The sequence below is a fragment of the Camarhynchus parvulus genome, chromosome 13 (genome assembly GCF_901933205.1).
Source record: "Camarhynchus parvulus chromosome 13, STF_HiC, whole genome shotgun sequence".
NCBI classification, from domain to species: domain Eukaryota; kingdom Metazoa; phylum Chordata; class Aves; order Passeriformes; family Thraupidae; genus Camarhynchus; species Camarhynchus parvulus.
Window position 1 is genome coordinate 16,435,191 of NC_044583.1, and position 15,924 is coordinate 16,451,114.

Consider the following 15,924-nt stretch of genomic DNA (forward strand, 5'->3'; position numbering starts at 1 on the left):
GGTCTGGGCACGGCACAGACAGGGCACGGCCCAGACTGTCACGGTTCATCCCGGGCACGGTTCATCCTGGGCGCGGCTCTGCCCTGGCCTGGCACGGTTCAGCCTGGGTACGGCGCGGTTCGGCTCGGCCCCGCCGGGGCACAGCCGGTGCATCGGGCCATGGCCCAGCTCGGCTCGGTTCGGCCCCGCCGCGGAGCCCGCCAGGGGATCGCAATCCCGAGCCAGGGAAAGCAAACCCCGGCCAGCCGGGCAGGGAAGGAGCCACGGCCCCGGCCCGGCCCGGTCCGGCCCCGCACGGAAAACCCGAATCCCGCCGTGCCCGGGCAGCAGAGCCGCGATCCTGCTCCCTCTGCCCCGGGAAAACAGCCGGACCCAGCGATTTCAGCCTCCGGGAATTGCGGGGAACCCGCACCGCGGCTGCTTCGGGAATGGGACCAGGCGGTGTCCGGTGGGACATCGCATCCTCCCCATGGAGGCGGCTCAAACCCTCTGGAAAGCCGGCTGGAATCCCGAATGGAATGGGGACATCTCCCTCTGGAGAGCCGGCTGGAATCCCGAACGGAATGGGGACATCTCCCTCTGGAGAGCCGGCTGGAATCCCGAATGGAATGGGGACATTCCCTCTGGAAAGCCGGCTGGAATCCCGAACGGAATGGGGACATAACCCGGCTGGCAATCCCGAATGGAATGGGGACATCTAGGGGACCCCCCCGGCGGTGCAGCCGGAGCCATCGCGCTGGTCCCGCACGGACCCGAACCGCGCGGATTTTGCCCCAAATCCAGGTCCCAGCGCGCAGCCCGGGGCACAGGGACAGGGGGGGTTCCACGCTCCATCCTGAAGGATAATTCCAGCAAAACTCGGCACGGGCTCCCTCGTTCAGAATATCTGATTTTAGCGATGTCTCACGAGTGCCCTGACACATCATTCCCTAAAACCTCGGGCTGGTTGTCATCTTTCCCCGTCCCTGCTGTTTAAAACAAAACAAACCCAAAAACCTGGCAGAGTATTTCCAGCTCCCAGATGCTCATTGAAAGAATCACCTTCAAGAAAAGTCCAAGCTTCCAACCACAATCTCACCTGGGGCTTTTTTGGTGCTCCCTGGCCCTGGCAGGCTCAGGTGTTTGTGCCTCTCTGCCCTTCAAGAATAAAATGCTCCTAAAAAACGAGATTGGCATTAAAACCCTCAAATACTCCGTGTGATGTTTGGGGAAGGGACACACAGGACTCTGCATCACGTGGGATTTAAAACCAGGCATCAGCAACACTACAAACATTGCACTTTGGATGTTCCAACAATATTACAGCACTCTGTAATATTAATTAGCCAGCAGCTTGGTTAATTCAGGGCTTGGCAATTCCCCAGAAAGATTTCAGATGCAGCTCTGTGCCCTCCCTGCTGCTCAGGGGAGCTGGCAGAGCCTTCCAGATCCACCCCAGCCCTGCCTGAAGATCCTCCTTGTCCCTTGCACTGCCTCCTCCCTTGTGTGGGACACACAGAGCTCCAGCCCTGACTGGATTGATGCCATCCCTGTCCCCTGTGTCCTTGCAGGGTGTGAAACTCCCAGGCCAGGCTGTCCAAACACCATAACAGGTCCTGGCACAGGGAACACAAAATCCATATAGGAAAACCCAGCCAGCACTGCAGGAATCCTTCCAGCTGTGCCAGATGCCAGGGGCACAGGGCAAGAGGGCATTTCTGAGCTCATTCCTGGGTGCTGCACATGTAATCCTCTCCCAAACCCAGCTATGCTCCACCTTGAGAAGCATTTTTTGGTTTCTTGCCAAAAGTCCTCCACATGAGGCTTTTTGCAAGCCCTCACCCATTGGTTCAGTGCTTCCCCGCCTCATGCTGCAGTTCTTCAATATATTTGAAGATATTTTCAAGGTGTTCCAGCCCAAATGATCCCTCTTCCCACAGGTTTCTCCCACTGGCAGAGATTTAAGGGTGGCAGAATCAGCCCAAGCTGCAGATTTGTTTTTTTAGCATGGGCAGTTTTTGTCCTCTGTGCTCACACTTGGGGGAGTTTGACTGAAATTCTGGAGCTGGTTCGGTTCTTCCTCTGCACTGCCCTGGAGGAGATTAAAGAGGACTGAAAAGAATTGTTAAAAGTGACACTTTCAAAAGAAAAATGTGGGGTTTTTCGAGTGTTTCTGGTTGGTTGGAAAAGTATTTTTTTTTCCTCCAGTGGTGGGGTGGGAGAGGAAGATGGGAAGAGAGGACAGGCAGACAGCAATGAGCACCTGCACATTTCCTCTGGGCAGAAATCACACTCATAAATCATCTTATTAATACTGTCCATGAATTCTGAGCAGCACCTCGTGTCTGTTCCGGGGTGTTAATTGCCTGTGCAGCCTGGCTGGGAGCAGTGGGCATTTCAAATGAAATAAATCCTGCTAATTATTGCTCTCAGCTTCGTGCAGGAGATGCCTGAGAGCTCCCTGCTCTGCTCGGGGGAGGTTTTATTGCTTTCTCCAGGATGGGACCAACCTGAATAAGGATCAGATCCCGCTGGGCTGGAATGGAAGAGCAGTGGGGCGGGAGAGGGGTGGTAAAGCCAGGATTACCCCTAAAGCTCAGCTTTGATGCTGGGCATGAGCTGCAGCTCTGCTCTGGAGCAGGAGCCTGGCCCAGGATCAACACTGGGGGTGTCCCCTGTGGGATTTGGGGAGAAAAGGGAGAAGCCAGCCATGGAATGGGAGGGATGGGAAAGGAACTGTCAAAGGAGAGTTCCAGGATGAGCAGAGGGATGGGGCAGCTCTGCTGGCAGAGCTGGGGTTGTTCACCTGCACAGGAGGAGCTTTGGGGTGACACAGTTGTGACCTTCCTGAGGGAGCTGCAGGAAAGATGGAGAGAGAGGATTTACAAGGGATGGAGGGACAGGATATGGGAATGGCTTCAAATTGACAGAGGGGAGATTTAGATGAGATATTGGGAAGGAATTGTTCCCCGTGAGGGTGGCAGGCCCTGGAAGCTGTGGCTGCCCCTGGATCCCTGGCAGTGCCCAAGGCCAGGCTGGAGCAGCCTGGGACAGTGGGAGGCGTCCCTGCCATGGCAGGAGATGGAGTGAGATGAGCTTCAAGGTCCTTTCCAGCCCAAACCACTCCATGACTCCCTGGCAGCAGCTTTGGAGCCTGGCCAGTGTCAGTGGCTCTCCCAGCACATCCCAAAGCCAGCAGCAGCAGCAGCTGAGGCTCCCTGGCAGGAAGCAGCAGGATTCTGGCATTTCCTGAGGCTGGGGGAAGCAGGAGGTCCCATTTATTGTCTGGATGTGAGCAGCGCTTGGTGTTCCACGTGCTCCTCCCAGGCAGGAAATCAGGATTATGGTCTGTCCTGAACAGAGCATCTCCACCTGCTCCAGGGCACGAGGAACTGAGGGAGATCACCTCACCTGCTCCTCCTTTCTGCTGCCAGGTCCCTGGGTCACTGTTTTTAATGAAAAGACAATTAATAATAAGATAATTCTCCTCTTTGCCCACCAGAGTCTCCTCTGCAGTTATTTGTTGGGGGTGGTTGTACCTCAGCCCCCGGCAGGTACCAAACCCCCTCCCCATCCTCTGGGCAGTTCTGAGCCCTCCCAGCATTTCCTGAAATGAGGAAATGCAAAAATCACCAAATCCTGTTGGTGCTGCCTGCTTCAGAGGCTGTGGCCCAGCTGTGGAGGCTCCTCCCAGCACTGCACGATCCAGATGTTGTGCATCACCCCAACATCTGCAGCTCATCTCCAGGGGCAGAGCAGCAGCCAGGGAGGTGCTCTGGGAGCTGGGAGTGTTTGGGATGAGCCCCAGGCAATCAGCTGGAACTGATTCCTCCTGAGTCAGTCGGGAAACTCTTGTGGAGAGGGGGATGAGAGGATTTGGGATCTTTGGGTTTGGGGTCTTTCTCTGGAGTAACTCCTGGTGGGCAGGGCTGCCTTGTGAGGTGGGATCTGCCTCCTCTCCAAAATTAACAGCTGAGCTGCAGGGAATCTGAAATGTTTGCAGTCATCTGCTTGGACAAAAAAAAAAAACAACCGACCAACCAAAAAAAAAAAAAAAAACCAAAAAAACCCCCAAAAACCCAAAAAACCACAAACAAACAAAAAACCAAAAAAAACCCCAACAAAACCAAACCAAACAAACAAAAAAATCCCAAACACAAAAAAAACCCCAAACAAAACCCCCCGAAACAAAACAAACAAAAAACCAACCAACCAACCAACCACCACCAAAAAAAACCCAAATCCAAAAAGCCCAACAAAAACCCCAAAAAGCAACAACAAAAAACCAAAACGACTGACTCTGCTCAAAGTGCTGAAATATGGAAGCCAGCTGAATGTTGCTGCAGTTGTAAACCAGCTCAGGCACTCGTAAAACTGACGTAAAGCGCGACTGTTGTAAAAGGCGTCGTAAAGCGCGATTGTCGCAAAACTGCTGTAAAGTGTGACTGTCGTAAAAGGTGCCGTAAAGCATGACTGTCATAAAACTGCCGTAAAGCGCGACAGTCGTAAAACTGCCGTAAAGCATGACTGTCGTAAAACTACCGTAAAGCGCGACTGTCGTAAAAGGTGACGCAAAGCGCGATTGTCGTAAAGGGGCCGTAAAGCGCGACTCGCAAAACTGCCGTAAAGCGCGACTGCCACAAAGTGCCATAAAGCCCGATTATAGTAAAGCTACCGTAAAGCGCGACTGTCATAAAAAGTGCAGTAAAGCGCGACTGCCGTAAAACTGCCATAAAGCGCGACTGTCGCACAAGGTGCCGTAAATCGCGACTGTCGTAAAAAATGCCGTAAAGCGCGACTGCCGTTCAACTTCGCTTAAAAAAGGGAATATGGGTTAATTAAATTAAAATTTCTTTAATTTAAATTTTATGTGTAAATTAAATTACATTTTCTTTGATTCATCCATATTCCCTTAAAAAGGGGAATGTGGATAAATTGAAGAAAATTATAAATTTTCTTTACAAGAAAATTGTAAAGGTGCAAAGCCTTTGGACCTTGTATTTTATGGATATCTATTAGAAAATGCAATATTGATAAATTAAGGACACTATATATACAAACTCCCATATAAATGGAATAAAAATTATGTATTTTTACATCTGCAAAGGGAAAATTTCCAGGAAAACCACACCCTTGTTTGTTTGTAACTCACATCCCAAATTCTACAGTGAGATTACTTTTATTTCTTGAATTTTATTTAAAAAATGGAAATATTTAGCTGTGGCCTACAAAGAATGATTCCTACTCCTCTGATACCTCTGGTAGTTAATCAAGACTATAAAAGTGCTGACCTGAATTAAGACAAAGTGTCAGGGAATGTAATTACAGGACAATTACCCAGATCCATTATTTTTGTTCAGCAAGGAGCTGATCCCCAGAGCCAGGCACATCTCCAGGCCCTGCATTCTCCACGGATTTCACACCTTGTCTGTGAGATAAAACATTGTCACACACCCAAATTCACATTAAAACCTGCCCCTTAGGGGTACCAGAGGTAATGGAGAAATTGGAGAATTGCAGCTCCCAGCCAAAAGCCCCACTGAGGAAATTTCAGGAGGAAAAAGAACACTGAGTGTATTTCTTAAGGCATGGCATGGCCAGGATTATTCTTATTTTTTAAATGCGGGGGAAAAAATAATTTTTTTTGTTTTGTTATAAATACAGGAAATTTGCACAGCGTTTCCACTGGAAACTCAAGGTGGTTTGCTCTCAGCAGTAAAAGATCTTCCCTAGGATAAGAAATAATTTATCAGCCTGGAGACAACCTGTGAGGTGTTATATAAATTATACCAGATCAAAACCCATAAAGCACTTTGGAAGTTACCTGGTGTCCAAAGCAGGATAAAATTGGAATTCTGGAATTCTTCCCTGAGCAGTGAGGGGGAAAATATTCAAAAGCCTGTTTGACACCAATATTTGATTCTAAAAGTGTTCCTAGTTAGAGGGGAAAGGAAGAGCCCCATCCCTGGAATCCTGGGTGTGTCCTGGAGCAATCCCAAAGCAGCAGCAGATCCCAGGAACAGGAACCCAATCCCTGTCATGGACATATTTTATAAAAAATCCTTTTGCTAAGATCTTTTCTCCTGAGAAGCTGAGAGGCCTCAGAAATTAAATGCAAACAATGATTATCTGCTGCTGTGGAATGCAACAGGTGCATCTGTGATTGGTCTCATGTGGTTGTTTTTAATTAATGGCCAATCACAGTCCAGCTGTCTCGGACCCTCTGGTCAGTCACAAGATTTTATTATCATTCCATTCCATTCTATTCCTTGCAAGCCTTCTGATGAAATCCTTTCTTCTATTCTTTAGTGTAGTTTTACTATATAATTTTCTTTTAATATAATATATATCATAAAATAATAAATCAGCCTTCTGAAACATGGAGTCAAGATTCTCCTCTCTTCCTTCATCCTGGGACCCCTGTGAACACCACCCCAAATCCCACAGCACAAACACACAGCAGGGCTCTTACCATAAAAATGAAGGTATTTATTCAAGAAGTACAAATTTGATGGTACCAGCCATCTTTGAAAGCCATTCCCATGAGGCAGAGAGGACACAGAGCCCAGTCCCTTGCTCAGAGCACACAGGAGCAAAGTGTCACCACCAAGTGCCACCAGGTGTCACCAAGTGCCACCAGCGCAGTCCTGGCCGGCGTTGCTCAAATCCACCTCTTTTGAAACATTCCCTGGACTTGAGAGGCACAAATAGGGGTTTTAAGCCAAGACCAGTTTGTTGTTTTCATAAAGCCACCAGCTCCAATTCCTTTTGTTTTCCATTGCCTTGAGTTGTCTCCAGCCTTTGGAGCGGATTCTGATTTCCTGACGGAAAAAAAAAGGGACCTGGGAGTGAGCAGGTGCAGGATTTTCTGGAGCTCAAGATAATGAGAGGTTTTAAGGCAGGAGTCAGGATCTGAAGTTGTCTCTTTGCCCCATGGCTCTGGCTGAGTGGTCTCCATGTGGAAAATGTACAAATCCAGAATTCCCCTGGACTGACCCCCTGCTCCGAGGGTCGGGACAAATTTTCCATGGAAAATCCAGCAGACACGTTGGGTTAAAGTCTCAAAGTCCACTTTAAGGAGCCTTTTGGTTAAAATATCTCATTTTCCAGCTGCCTGCCTGGTATAGGCTCAGTGAAGTGTCCCCCTTGGGAAGGAGAGCTCCAAGTCCATCCCCACGGGTGGAATTTGGGAGAGGAGAGGCACCCACAGCAATCCCAAACAACTCCTGGGAAGGGAAATCTTGGAGCAGATTTGTGCATCCAAACCAGCACAAGTGTTTGTGGCTGCAGAGGGAACAGCAGGACATTCATCATTTGGGGAGGAAACACAAATGTGGATGCTGGGAATTCCAACCCCGAGGCTTCCCAGGGAATCTGAGAGGCAGCCACCACATCCAGGGCTTTGGAGCAGGGTTTGCTGCTTTCCAGGGAAGCTGCAGCGTGGACAAAGCTCATCCCCACAGCCAGGGCAGGGTTTTTAAAAAACTCCTTTCTTAAGCACCTCTAATCCCACTCCAGAAAAGTCCAAGCTGTCCCAGAGCTTCCAGCCACAATCCAGGAGGGATTTGATTACAGGGAAGGGCAAAGGCAAAAATAAAAGAAAAAAAAAATTATAAAAAGCCCCTTTTTCTAACAGAGACTGCTTTCATTTCAAAGTAACAGGATTTGAGCAGCACAGGGAAAAAGCCAAAAAAAGAAAAAATCCTTTTTTTTTTTTAAATGTAAACATTCTCTGCATAAGGTGCAGGGTCTCAGATGTCTGTACAGGAACATGGAAAAGTTTGGAAAAGAGAGCTCCAGAGCCAGAAATGCCCCTTCCATTTCTGAAGCATCACAGACATGGAGAAACGTTCAGCATTCACTTTGTCAACACCTACACAGCAAAAATGCTTCCAGAACTCCATGGCTAAAAGCATCCCACCATTGTAACAAAGAGCATTTTTGTAGTTTTAATACTTTCAATTAAAAAAAAAAGATTTTACATTATTTACTAGCAATGGATATATATGCAGAAGCACATCACACTACAGCAATATTTTATCAAGTTATCATTGACCTTCACCAAACATTATGCACAGTTGCTCCAAAGATTCCCTCTTTCCTTCCCAAACTTTCTGTGGAAGGCAAAGAAAAGCTGGGGTTGGTTTGGTTGCTCCTGGGCTGAGGTTTTTTTGGTGCTGTTACACCCCAAATTTAAGGTGTGTATTAAAAACCCAACTTATCACACCACCAATTCATTTTCCAAACTACTCCCCAGCTCCAGAGAAGCAAAGGCTTTCAGAAAATGGATCCCAAGCTGTGTTTTGTGTGGGGGACCCCAAAAACACATTTGGGGGGCTCTGAAGGAGCAGCTGTCACTGGGGTGGGGAAGAAGACCCTGAGCATCCTTCTGCAGTGCCCCAAATGGACCTGCAGCACACCTGGGGCTGTTTTGGGGCTCCCTGGCCCTGGCAGGCTCAGGGGTTTGTGCCTCTCTGCCCTTCAAGCTCGTCAGGAGCGTGACTTTCACTGGGTCGTTCCTTCTGGCTCGGGCAGAAGTGACAAGAAAGAGTAGAAAAATCTGAGCTGTGTCCAACAGAGCTGTCACTGACAGGGTAAAAAAGGCTTCTCCTGGCATCAGTTCCCAGCCAGAGCTGAGCAGGAACGGCACAGAGGGCTGAGAGGAAAGGGAATTTAAAAACCCCAAACTGATTCCTCCTTACTTGTGTTGTGTGCGTTAAAATTCTGTCCCAGCATTTACACCCCAGGGCCTGACGGTGGGGACAGCACCCTAGGGGCCAAAATCCAGCCAGGACATGCTGCCAGAACCCTCCTGCTGCAATCCAAGGGCTCTCCATCCTTTCCTGAGGTTCTCAATCCTCTCCTGGGGTTCTCCATCCTCTCCTGGGGTTCTCCATCCCCTCCTGGGGCTCTCCATCCTCTCCTGGGGTTCTCCATCCCCTCCTGGGGCTCTCCATCCCCTCCTGGGGTTCTCCATCCCCTCCTGGGGCTCTCCATCCCCTCCTGGGGCTCTCCATCCCCTCCTGGGGCTCTCCATCCTCTCCTGGGGTTCTCAATCCTCTCCAGGGCTCTCCATCCTCTCCCCACCAGCCCCCACAGGAGAGCCCCTGCTCAGTGCCACTTCAGCCACTCAAATAAATTTCCCTCCCTCAGGGGACACCCCCTCTGCCCCAAACCTCACCCCACACTCTCAGCCTTCTCCCCTGCACTGGACTCTGCACCAAAACCCAACTTTTAGGGCAAACTCAATCATTTGAGACACAAATGTTCTCTGTTATGTCACAATTTCCAGCTCTGTACGTGGCCCTGTCAGCCATGTGCCTTTACAGCTTGTTGCTGATATTTTTAACAGATATTTTGAGATTTAAAGTTCTTTCCCAATAGAAACCCTGTAAAATTGTGTTTCTGCAGGGTGTGTGCTCAGTAGTGCTGTCACTTTTTACAGAGAGGGTCAAACTCTTCACTGTCACCTCTAAAAGCATTTCACCATTGAATTCTTTCAGGTTTTGATATGTGATTAAGGAGGGGGAGGCTGTTAAAGAGAATTTTCATGAACAAAATCTCTGTTCTACTCAGAACCCACTCACAACACGGCCTTCAGAGCATCACCTTTCCTCCCTGCCATAAAAGCAATTAATATAAACCATGATCATGTGGAACAGTTTCACAGAACTGAGCCTTTTCCAGCTCACAGGGGGCAAAGAAGGAGCAATCCCAGCCCCAGCATCTCAAAACCAGCACCTGGTGACAAATTGCCTGAATGAAAATAGAAAAAATAATAATAAAAAAAGGATCCTAGAAAAATAAAAAAAAAAGTGGTGTTTTAGTGTTCACAGCTCCAGGTTTGCTCCTCCTTAATCCATCAGAATTTTCCCCCTTTTCCAGGAGGGACTGCAGGGAAATGACACCACAAAGAGCATTTATCCAGACATATAAATTATGCCTTATAAGACAAGTAGTGTCTTCCTGGCACGAGCCCATCCTTTGCCCAGAGAAAACCCAAGAGAGATTTTTTGACTTGTTTACATAGCAAATATTTCCCCCTCCCCTGGAATGCAAAAGATTTGGCTGCAAAAAACCTCAAGTACAGTAAATCAAATTTGCTTTAAAAAAACTCCACAATAGAAAACTTGTTCTAGGTTAGTATTGATCAGCTCACTTTCACCTTTAAAAATAAAGGAAAAAAAAAAAGAAGAAAAAAAGAAAAGCAAAGCAAGTCACTTTGGTGATTATGAGAACAGGGAACTCGTTTTCCTTCCTCCAGCTCTGCATTTCAGGCATCCTGGACCAAGTGGGGCCAGTGGAGCTGTCAGGAACCCTCGGGTTTGATACAAAATGAGGACCAAAAAAAGCTGTAGTTGAGTGGGGTGGGAAATGCAAAGAAAACATGGCTCTGTTTCCCAACCATCAATGAAATTCTGCTTCCACCTGCTGGGATGTCCCTGGTACAAAAACTCCCTTGGAGTTCCTGAGCGCCAGAAATTTGATTTTTATGGAATTACTGAAGGAGCAGAAGTTTAAAATTGTCAAGGGAACCCCTCAGCTTCACTTAATTCACAGAGGAAAGACAGAAACCAGGAAAAAAAAATCTGCTATTCCCATATTAAGAGCACATTTGACTTTGGAAGAAGTGATTTCAATGATGGCTTAAACCCCAAGCAAACAGAAAAATGATGATTAAAAGAGCAGGGCCTTGATCTCCAGCAAAGGCAGGGGTGCAGAGCGGCTCCAGGGGGAAAACAAACTGCAGCCCCCAAGCCCAGTGTGGTCTGTGAGACTACAGAAGGATTTGTCACCTGCTGCAGGGCCCCTGGTACATTCTGCAGGGCCAGCACTGGCTGGGGACACTCTCTGTGCTGCTGAGGCCACCCCAGCTCCAGGGCTGGCTCCCAGGGACACCCCAGAAGCTGGCAGCTGTGTGCTGCTGCTTCCTCAGCATCTCCAAGCCTGGAGGCCTCCAGGGGAGCTGCAATCCATCACCCCTGGCAGGGACAGCAGAGTCACCCGGCCCAGGGGTGCTGTGGGACACAGGGGATGGATCACAGAGCAGCACTCACCCCAGCACAGCCTCTGGGATCTGAGGGCAGGAATTCAGTAGGCACAGACTCAGGTGCCCACGAGGCAGGAGCTGAGGCTGAGCCAGTGTTGGAGCAGGTGAATTACAGTACAGAGCAGACAGGGCTGTTATTGCCTGGGGCAGCGGCACAGGGCTGCACTGCCACCTTGGAATGTACAACTGCTGGGTGTGAGCATCAGCAGGAGCTGCCAGAGAGCAAAGCCCAGCCCAGCTGCACTGCCCAGGGCTGGCTGTGCCTCATCAGAGCCCGGGCACACCCCGAGGGATCCCCGTGAGCTCCTTCCTGCAGGAACTGTGTGTGCTGCTGATATGGAACTGGAAACATTGATTCCGTCTGAAGTTGGGTTTTTAAATAAAAGTGCTCTCTGTTGCTCCAGCCTCGTGCATCAGGACACCACTGACAGTTCCAGGACCATGACATATCTGCATGAAGTGAAGAACAACCTCTTCCCTCCCTCTTCTCCCTTCCCTTCCTTTGCCCTGCCCCGTTGCTGTCCTGTTCAATACGAGATCGGGCAAACCCCAGAGGCCAGGTCACATTTGTACATTTTTGCAGATCTCCATCACAGATGGAATTTTTTTGTTTGCTGGTCATTCCTTGCAACCCATCCACGAGCAGGACAACCCCAAAAAAGAAGAGAGGGCAGCAAAACCAAACCCCAGAACAGAGACGCAGCAGAGAAGAACCAAACGAGAGCAGCGCTCAGTTCTCCACCGGGGTGGGATTTGCTAAGGGCTGGCTCACGATGACTTGCACCACGTAATCCTTTGGGATTTTCAGCTCCTCCAGTTTCATTTTGTCTGCCAGGGGTCTCCCAGAGAAGAACCAGCGCTGGCTGCCCGGCTCCACTCCCTCCACGGCGTGCAGCCGCCGCTTCATGTGGTACACGGTGTCCATGCTGCGCACCAGCAGCCGCAGGTCCTTGCCCGTGGACAGGCGCAGGCGCAGCTGGCACTCGTGCCCAGAGTTGGGAGGGGGCTCAGGGATGTCCAGAGTCTCCAGGTCACCCTTCTCCTCGATCATGTTGATGGGTGGGGCGAGGCAGTAGACAGGGAGCTGGTAGCGGTTGCCCAGTTCATCGTAACACTCGGTAAGAGCACCTTGAGGAGAGAAAGGGGAAAGTGAGTGGGAATTGCTGGCACATCTCACACTGCAGGGGTCACTCTGGGAATTGCTGGCACATCTCACACTGCACTGGTCACTCAGGGAATTCCTGGCACATCTCACACTGCAGGGGCACTCTGGGAATGAGTGGGAATTCCACACTGCACATCTCACACTGCAGGGGTCACTCTGGGAATGAGTGGGAATTCCACACTGGACATTTCACATTACAGTGGTCACTCTGGGAATTCCTGGCACATCTCACACTGCAGGGGTCACTCTGTCACTCTGGGAATAAGTGGGAATTCCACACTGCACATCTCACACTGCACTGGTCACTCTGGGAATGAGTGGGAATTGCTGGCACATTTCACACTGCACTGGTCACTCTGGGAAGTTTTACCCTGCTCTTCAACCACCCAAGAGGTGAGGTTGGAATTCAGGCTTTAAAGGACCAGACAAAAATCATCAATGCCCACATTGTTTGCATACAGACAAAAATCATCAAATGTCCTACCTTGTCTGCATAAAGACAAAAATCATCAATGCCCTACCTTGTCTGCATAAAGACAAAAATCATCAATGGCCCACCTTGTTTGAAACTTGAGGTTGACATAAAAGCACCCCATAAAAGCCAAAAAACCCAGATAAACCAGGATAAAGTCCCTAGGCAGGCAGGAAGGATGAGGATGTGCTCCCATGCCTCATTTCAGCAGCAGCATGGCCAAGGTTCAGGACACAAGAATGCCACTTGGAGCAATTCCACCAGGCTGAGCCCGAGCTGTGAAAATGCAGGAGGGCTCTGTGAAAGGAGGATTTTGTAACTTCTCAAACATCCCCAAATTGCTGGAATGGTTCTTGCAGGCCTGGTGTTTTAGTGAGCACTGCCAGGACAAACAAACACGGCCACCCAAGTCTGCGGCTCCATCACCACCACAGAACAACACCCAGCATGGATTTTGGATTTCCACAGCATCTCTGAGCCCACATTCAAACCCTGGAGTGCACAGGAGGGATTTTTATTTCCCTAAACTCGCTTGGGATCATCTGGATAACCTGGGTGCTCAGGAATTCTACCACATGCTGAAGTATCAAATGCAGGCTGAGTTTTTCACAGTGTAACTTTATAAAATAAAGATTTTACTTTCTAAAATAGATTTCAAGTGCTACCCTAGAAAAGCAGCAGCACATTTTCTGTGCTGTTTTAACAATTCAAGGCAGAGAAGGATGAAAGCAGAGTCTGGGAAACTGAGGAAGCTGCATCCCAAAAGCAGGAATCCCTTCTCACTGTGGTTAAAGCCCCTCTGCTCTGGTCTGAATTTACCTGTAGAACCAATTTCCACATTTCTGTCCCTAGAGGGGCACAGTCACTTGCCAAATTCCCCATCCTTGTGGAGCTGGGAATGCCTGAAGAGGAGCCAAGTCCTTGAGCTACAGAATATTAAAAACCTTTTTGACTCTGTTCTGCACACAACAGCCAAGTGCTCCTTGCTGGAAACTAAGGGATTTTTTATTTGGAGGTTTTTTTTCATGCTGACACTGAGTTGTCTTTAACTTTACTGTTTGATCAGCAAAATGATCACAATATAAAATTATACCTCAGGGATATGTGGTGTCACCCAGCCCAGGGTGACAGCAACATCTTCTGGTGGAAATCTTTTGGATAGAAATCCTCTTTTTTTAAGGATAATTTGTGTTTGCAAAAACACACAGAGGAAATCATTCAAAAGATCAGTGGTTTAGGCTTTCTGTTTGTACAGGCATCTGTGCCCTGAGATTTATCAGAGAACAAAACAAAAGGAAATAAAATGATCTAATTACATCAACTCATTACAGTGTTTTACCATTAATGAATTTCAGAGCAAACCAACTTTTATCAAAGCTGTGCTGGACCCAAACCTTTTTATGGTTCTTTGCCATTTACAGACCCAAGCCTGGAGTTCCCACACTTCAGTTTTGTTTTACAACGTTCATCTCACTCCTCATCTATTTGCTAAATGTCACAGGACTAAATTCCAGACATAGAAACAAATTTGCTGCTAAACACAAGCCAAAATCCAAAGCTCAACAGCCTTTCAATGTAGTTAAAACTTCTTTGAAATCCATTTCTTTTAAAAGAATGCATCAGCTTTAGAAGAGCTCCTCAAAGAGTTAATTTTAAATAACATGGGGGGCTTGCTGAGGAATTCCTTCATCATTTATCTGGCTGCCCAGCTGAACTAACATGGAGGTCAAAGCTGATGCTATAAACACTGGATTCCTTATTCATCATCAGATAAGCAATATTAAAACAAATCCTCTCAAACAGCAGCTAACTTGGAGGTCTGAGCTAAAAAAATAAATAAATAGAGAGAGACACAGCAGAGGAAAGCTCTTGCCAACAAAACCCCACAATCCCATCCCAGACTGAAAAATGGTTTCTACCAAACTGTTAATGTAGAACAGGTCATTAAACCTCACCAGTAACCCCAATCTCCCATTCATCCTGGTGGAAATGTCCCCTGTCCCAAGGCCCCAAACATCCCAACACTGCTGTTTTAACTGAAAATCACAGGAAATCAAACATCCCAACTAGAGAACATGTCCTAAAATTGATGTTCTAACTGAGAATCACAAATATCCCAACTAGAGAACACATCCTATTGGAACACATCCTAACATTGCTGTTCTAACTGAGAATCAAATTTTTGATCCTTCCTGCAGGATACAGCAGCTTGGACCACATTTAGCTGGAAAGGGCACTAAAAGACCATGAAGTTTTTATGAGAAAGTGGGAAAACAAGAGAGAAAGAATTGTTTTTGATGTTTTTCTGTCTCTTAGGCAGCAGGGTCCTTCCAGCACAGCAGGAAAAGGCAGCACAGAGATGCTCAGAGCTGCAGGGAACAACCACCCCACATCCCAAGTGAGCCTCATTTCCCTTCCCCTTCCCCAAACCAGAGAGGTTCAGATGCCAAAGCCTCAAGGATTGGAGTTTTCACTGCTGGATCATCCCAAGAAACCTCTGGAAGGGGCAGATTCTGGGAGGAAGGCAGCAGGAAGGAAGGAAGGGTGGCAGACAATGCAAAAAACAACGGCAGATGGGATTATTTTAATATTTCAGAGCTAACAGGGGCTTGGAGAGTGAAGGATTCTGGAAGGATCCAAGGCAGAGCTTCTTGTTGGTTGTTATCCAGGTAGGAGACAGCTTGAGAATTTCAGAGGGAAAAATAAGCAGATGTGATCATCAAGCATAAGGGAACGGGAACATTTTGAAATTAATTGCTTTGCCAGCCACAAAAACTTTGTGTTATGAAGACGATGAGGATATTTCACTGGATTTGGAAGGGAAAACACTAAAAAGGACTGGTTAAAATACTGCTTCCACCCCTAAGTAGTTCAGAGTTCGAACTTATCCTCCTGCAGGACCAACAATTTAAGAGCTCTCAATGACAGGAAGGGCAACTTTTGCAGGAGTTATTAAATCAAACAAATATGGTCACACTCACCTGAAAACACAGAAAGTTTTAATGCATTTGAAATGGCATTTTGGCAATTCCTTAAGCTGCACACCATTCTCTTCAGGAAAATTCTTGTTTTCTGTTCATAAAATGCCTTCAATTTTCTGAGCAATTTTGAGGAGCATTGCTCAGAAACACCCAAAACTTAAGAACTGAGCAGATTTCCATTTTATTTTCCCCCTTCTCTCAGCCAGATTTGCTGCAGGAAGAGAAATTAAGACAACACAACCCAAAATGTAGCAGTGCAGTGAGACTCAGCTAATTT

The 15,924-nt window shown here is 47.9% G+C and overlaps 1 protein-coding gene across 1 annotated transcript in view; it reads right to left on the reverse strand.

Moving 5' to 3' along the window:
• Positions 1–11,603: 11,603 nt before the first annotated feature.
• Positions 11,604–15,924, reverse strand: part of UBTD2 (ubiquitin domain containing 2) — a 42,400-nt gene continuing 38,079 nt past the window's right edge. Inside the window, exon 3 of the mRNA XM_030957488.1 lies at positions 11,604–12,157. Coding sequence (XP_030813348.1) covers positions 11,760–12,157 — 398 coding nt within the window. The 3' untranslated portion in view covers positions 11,604–11,759. The remainder of the gene's footprint in view (positions 12,158–15,924) is intronic.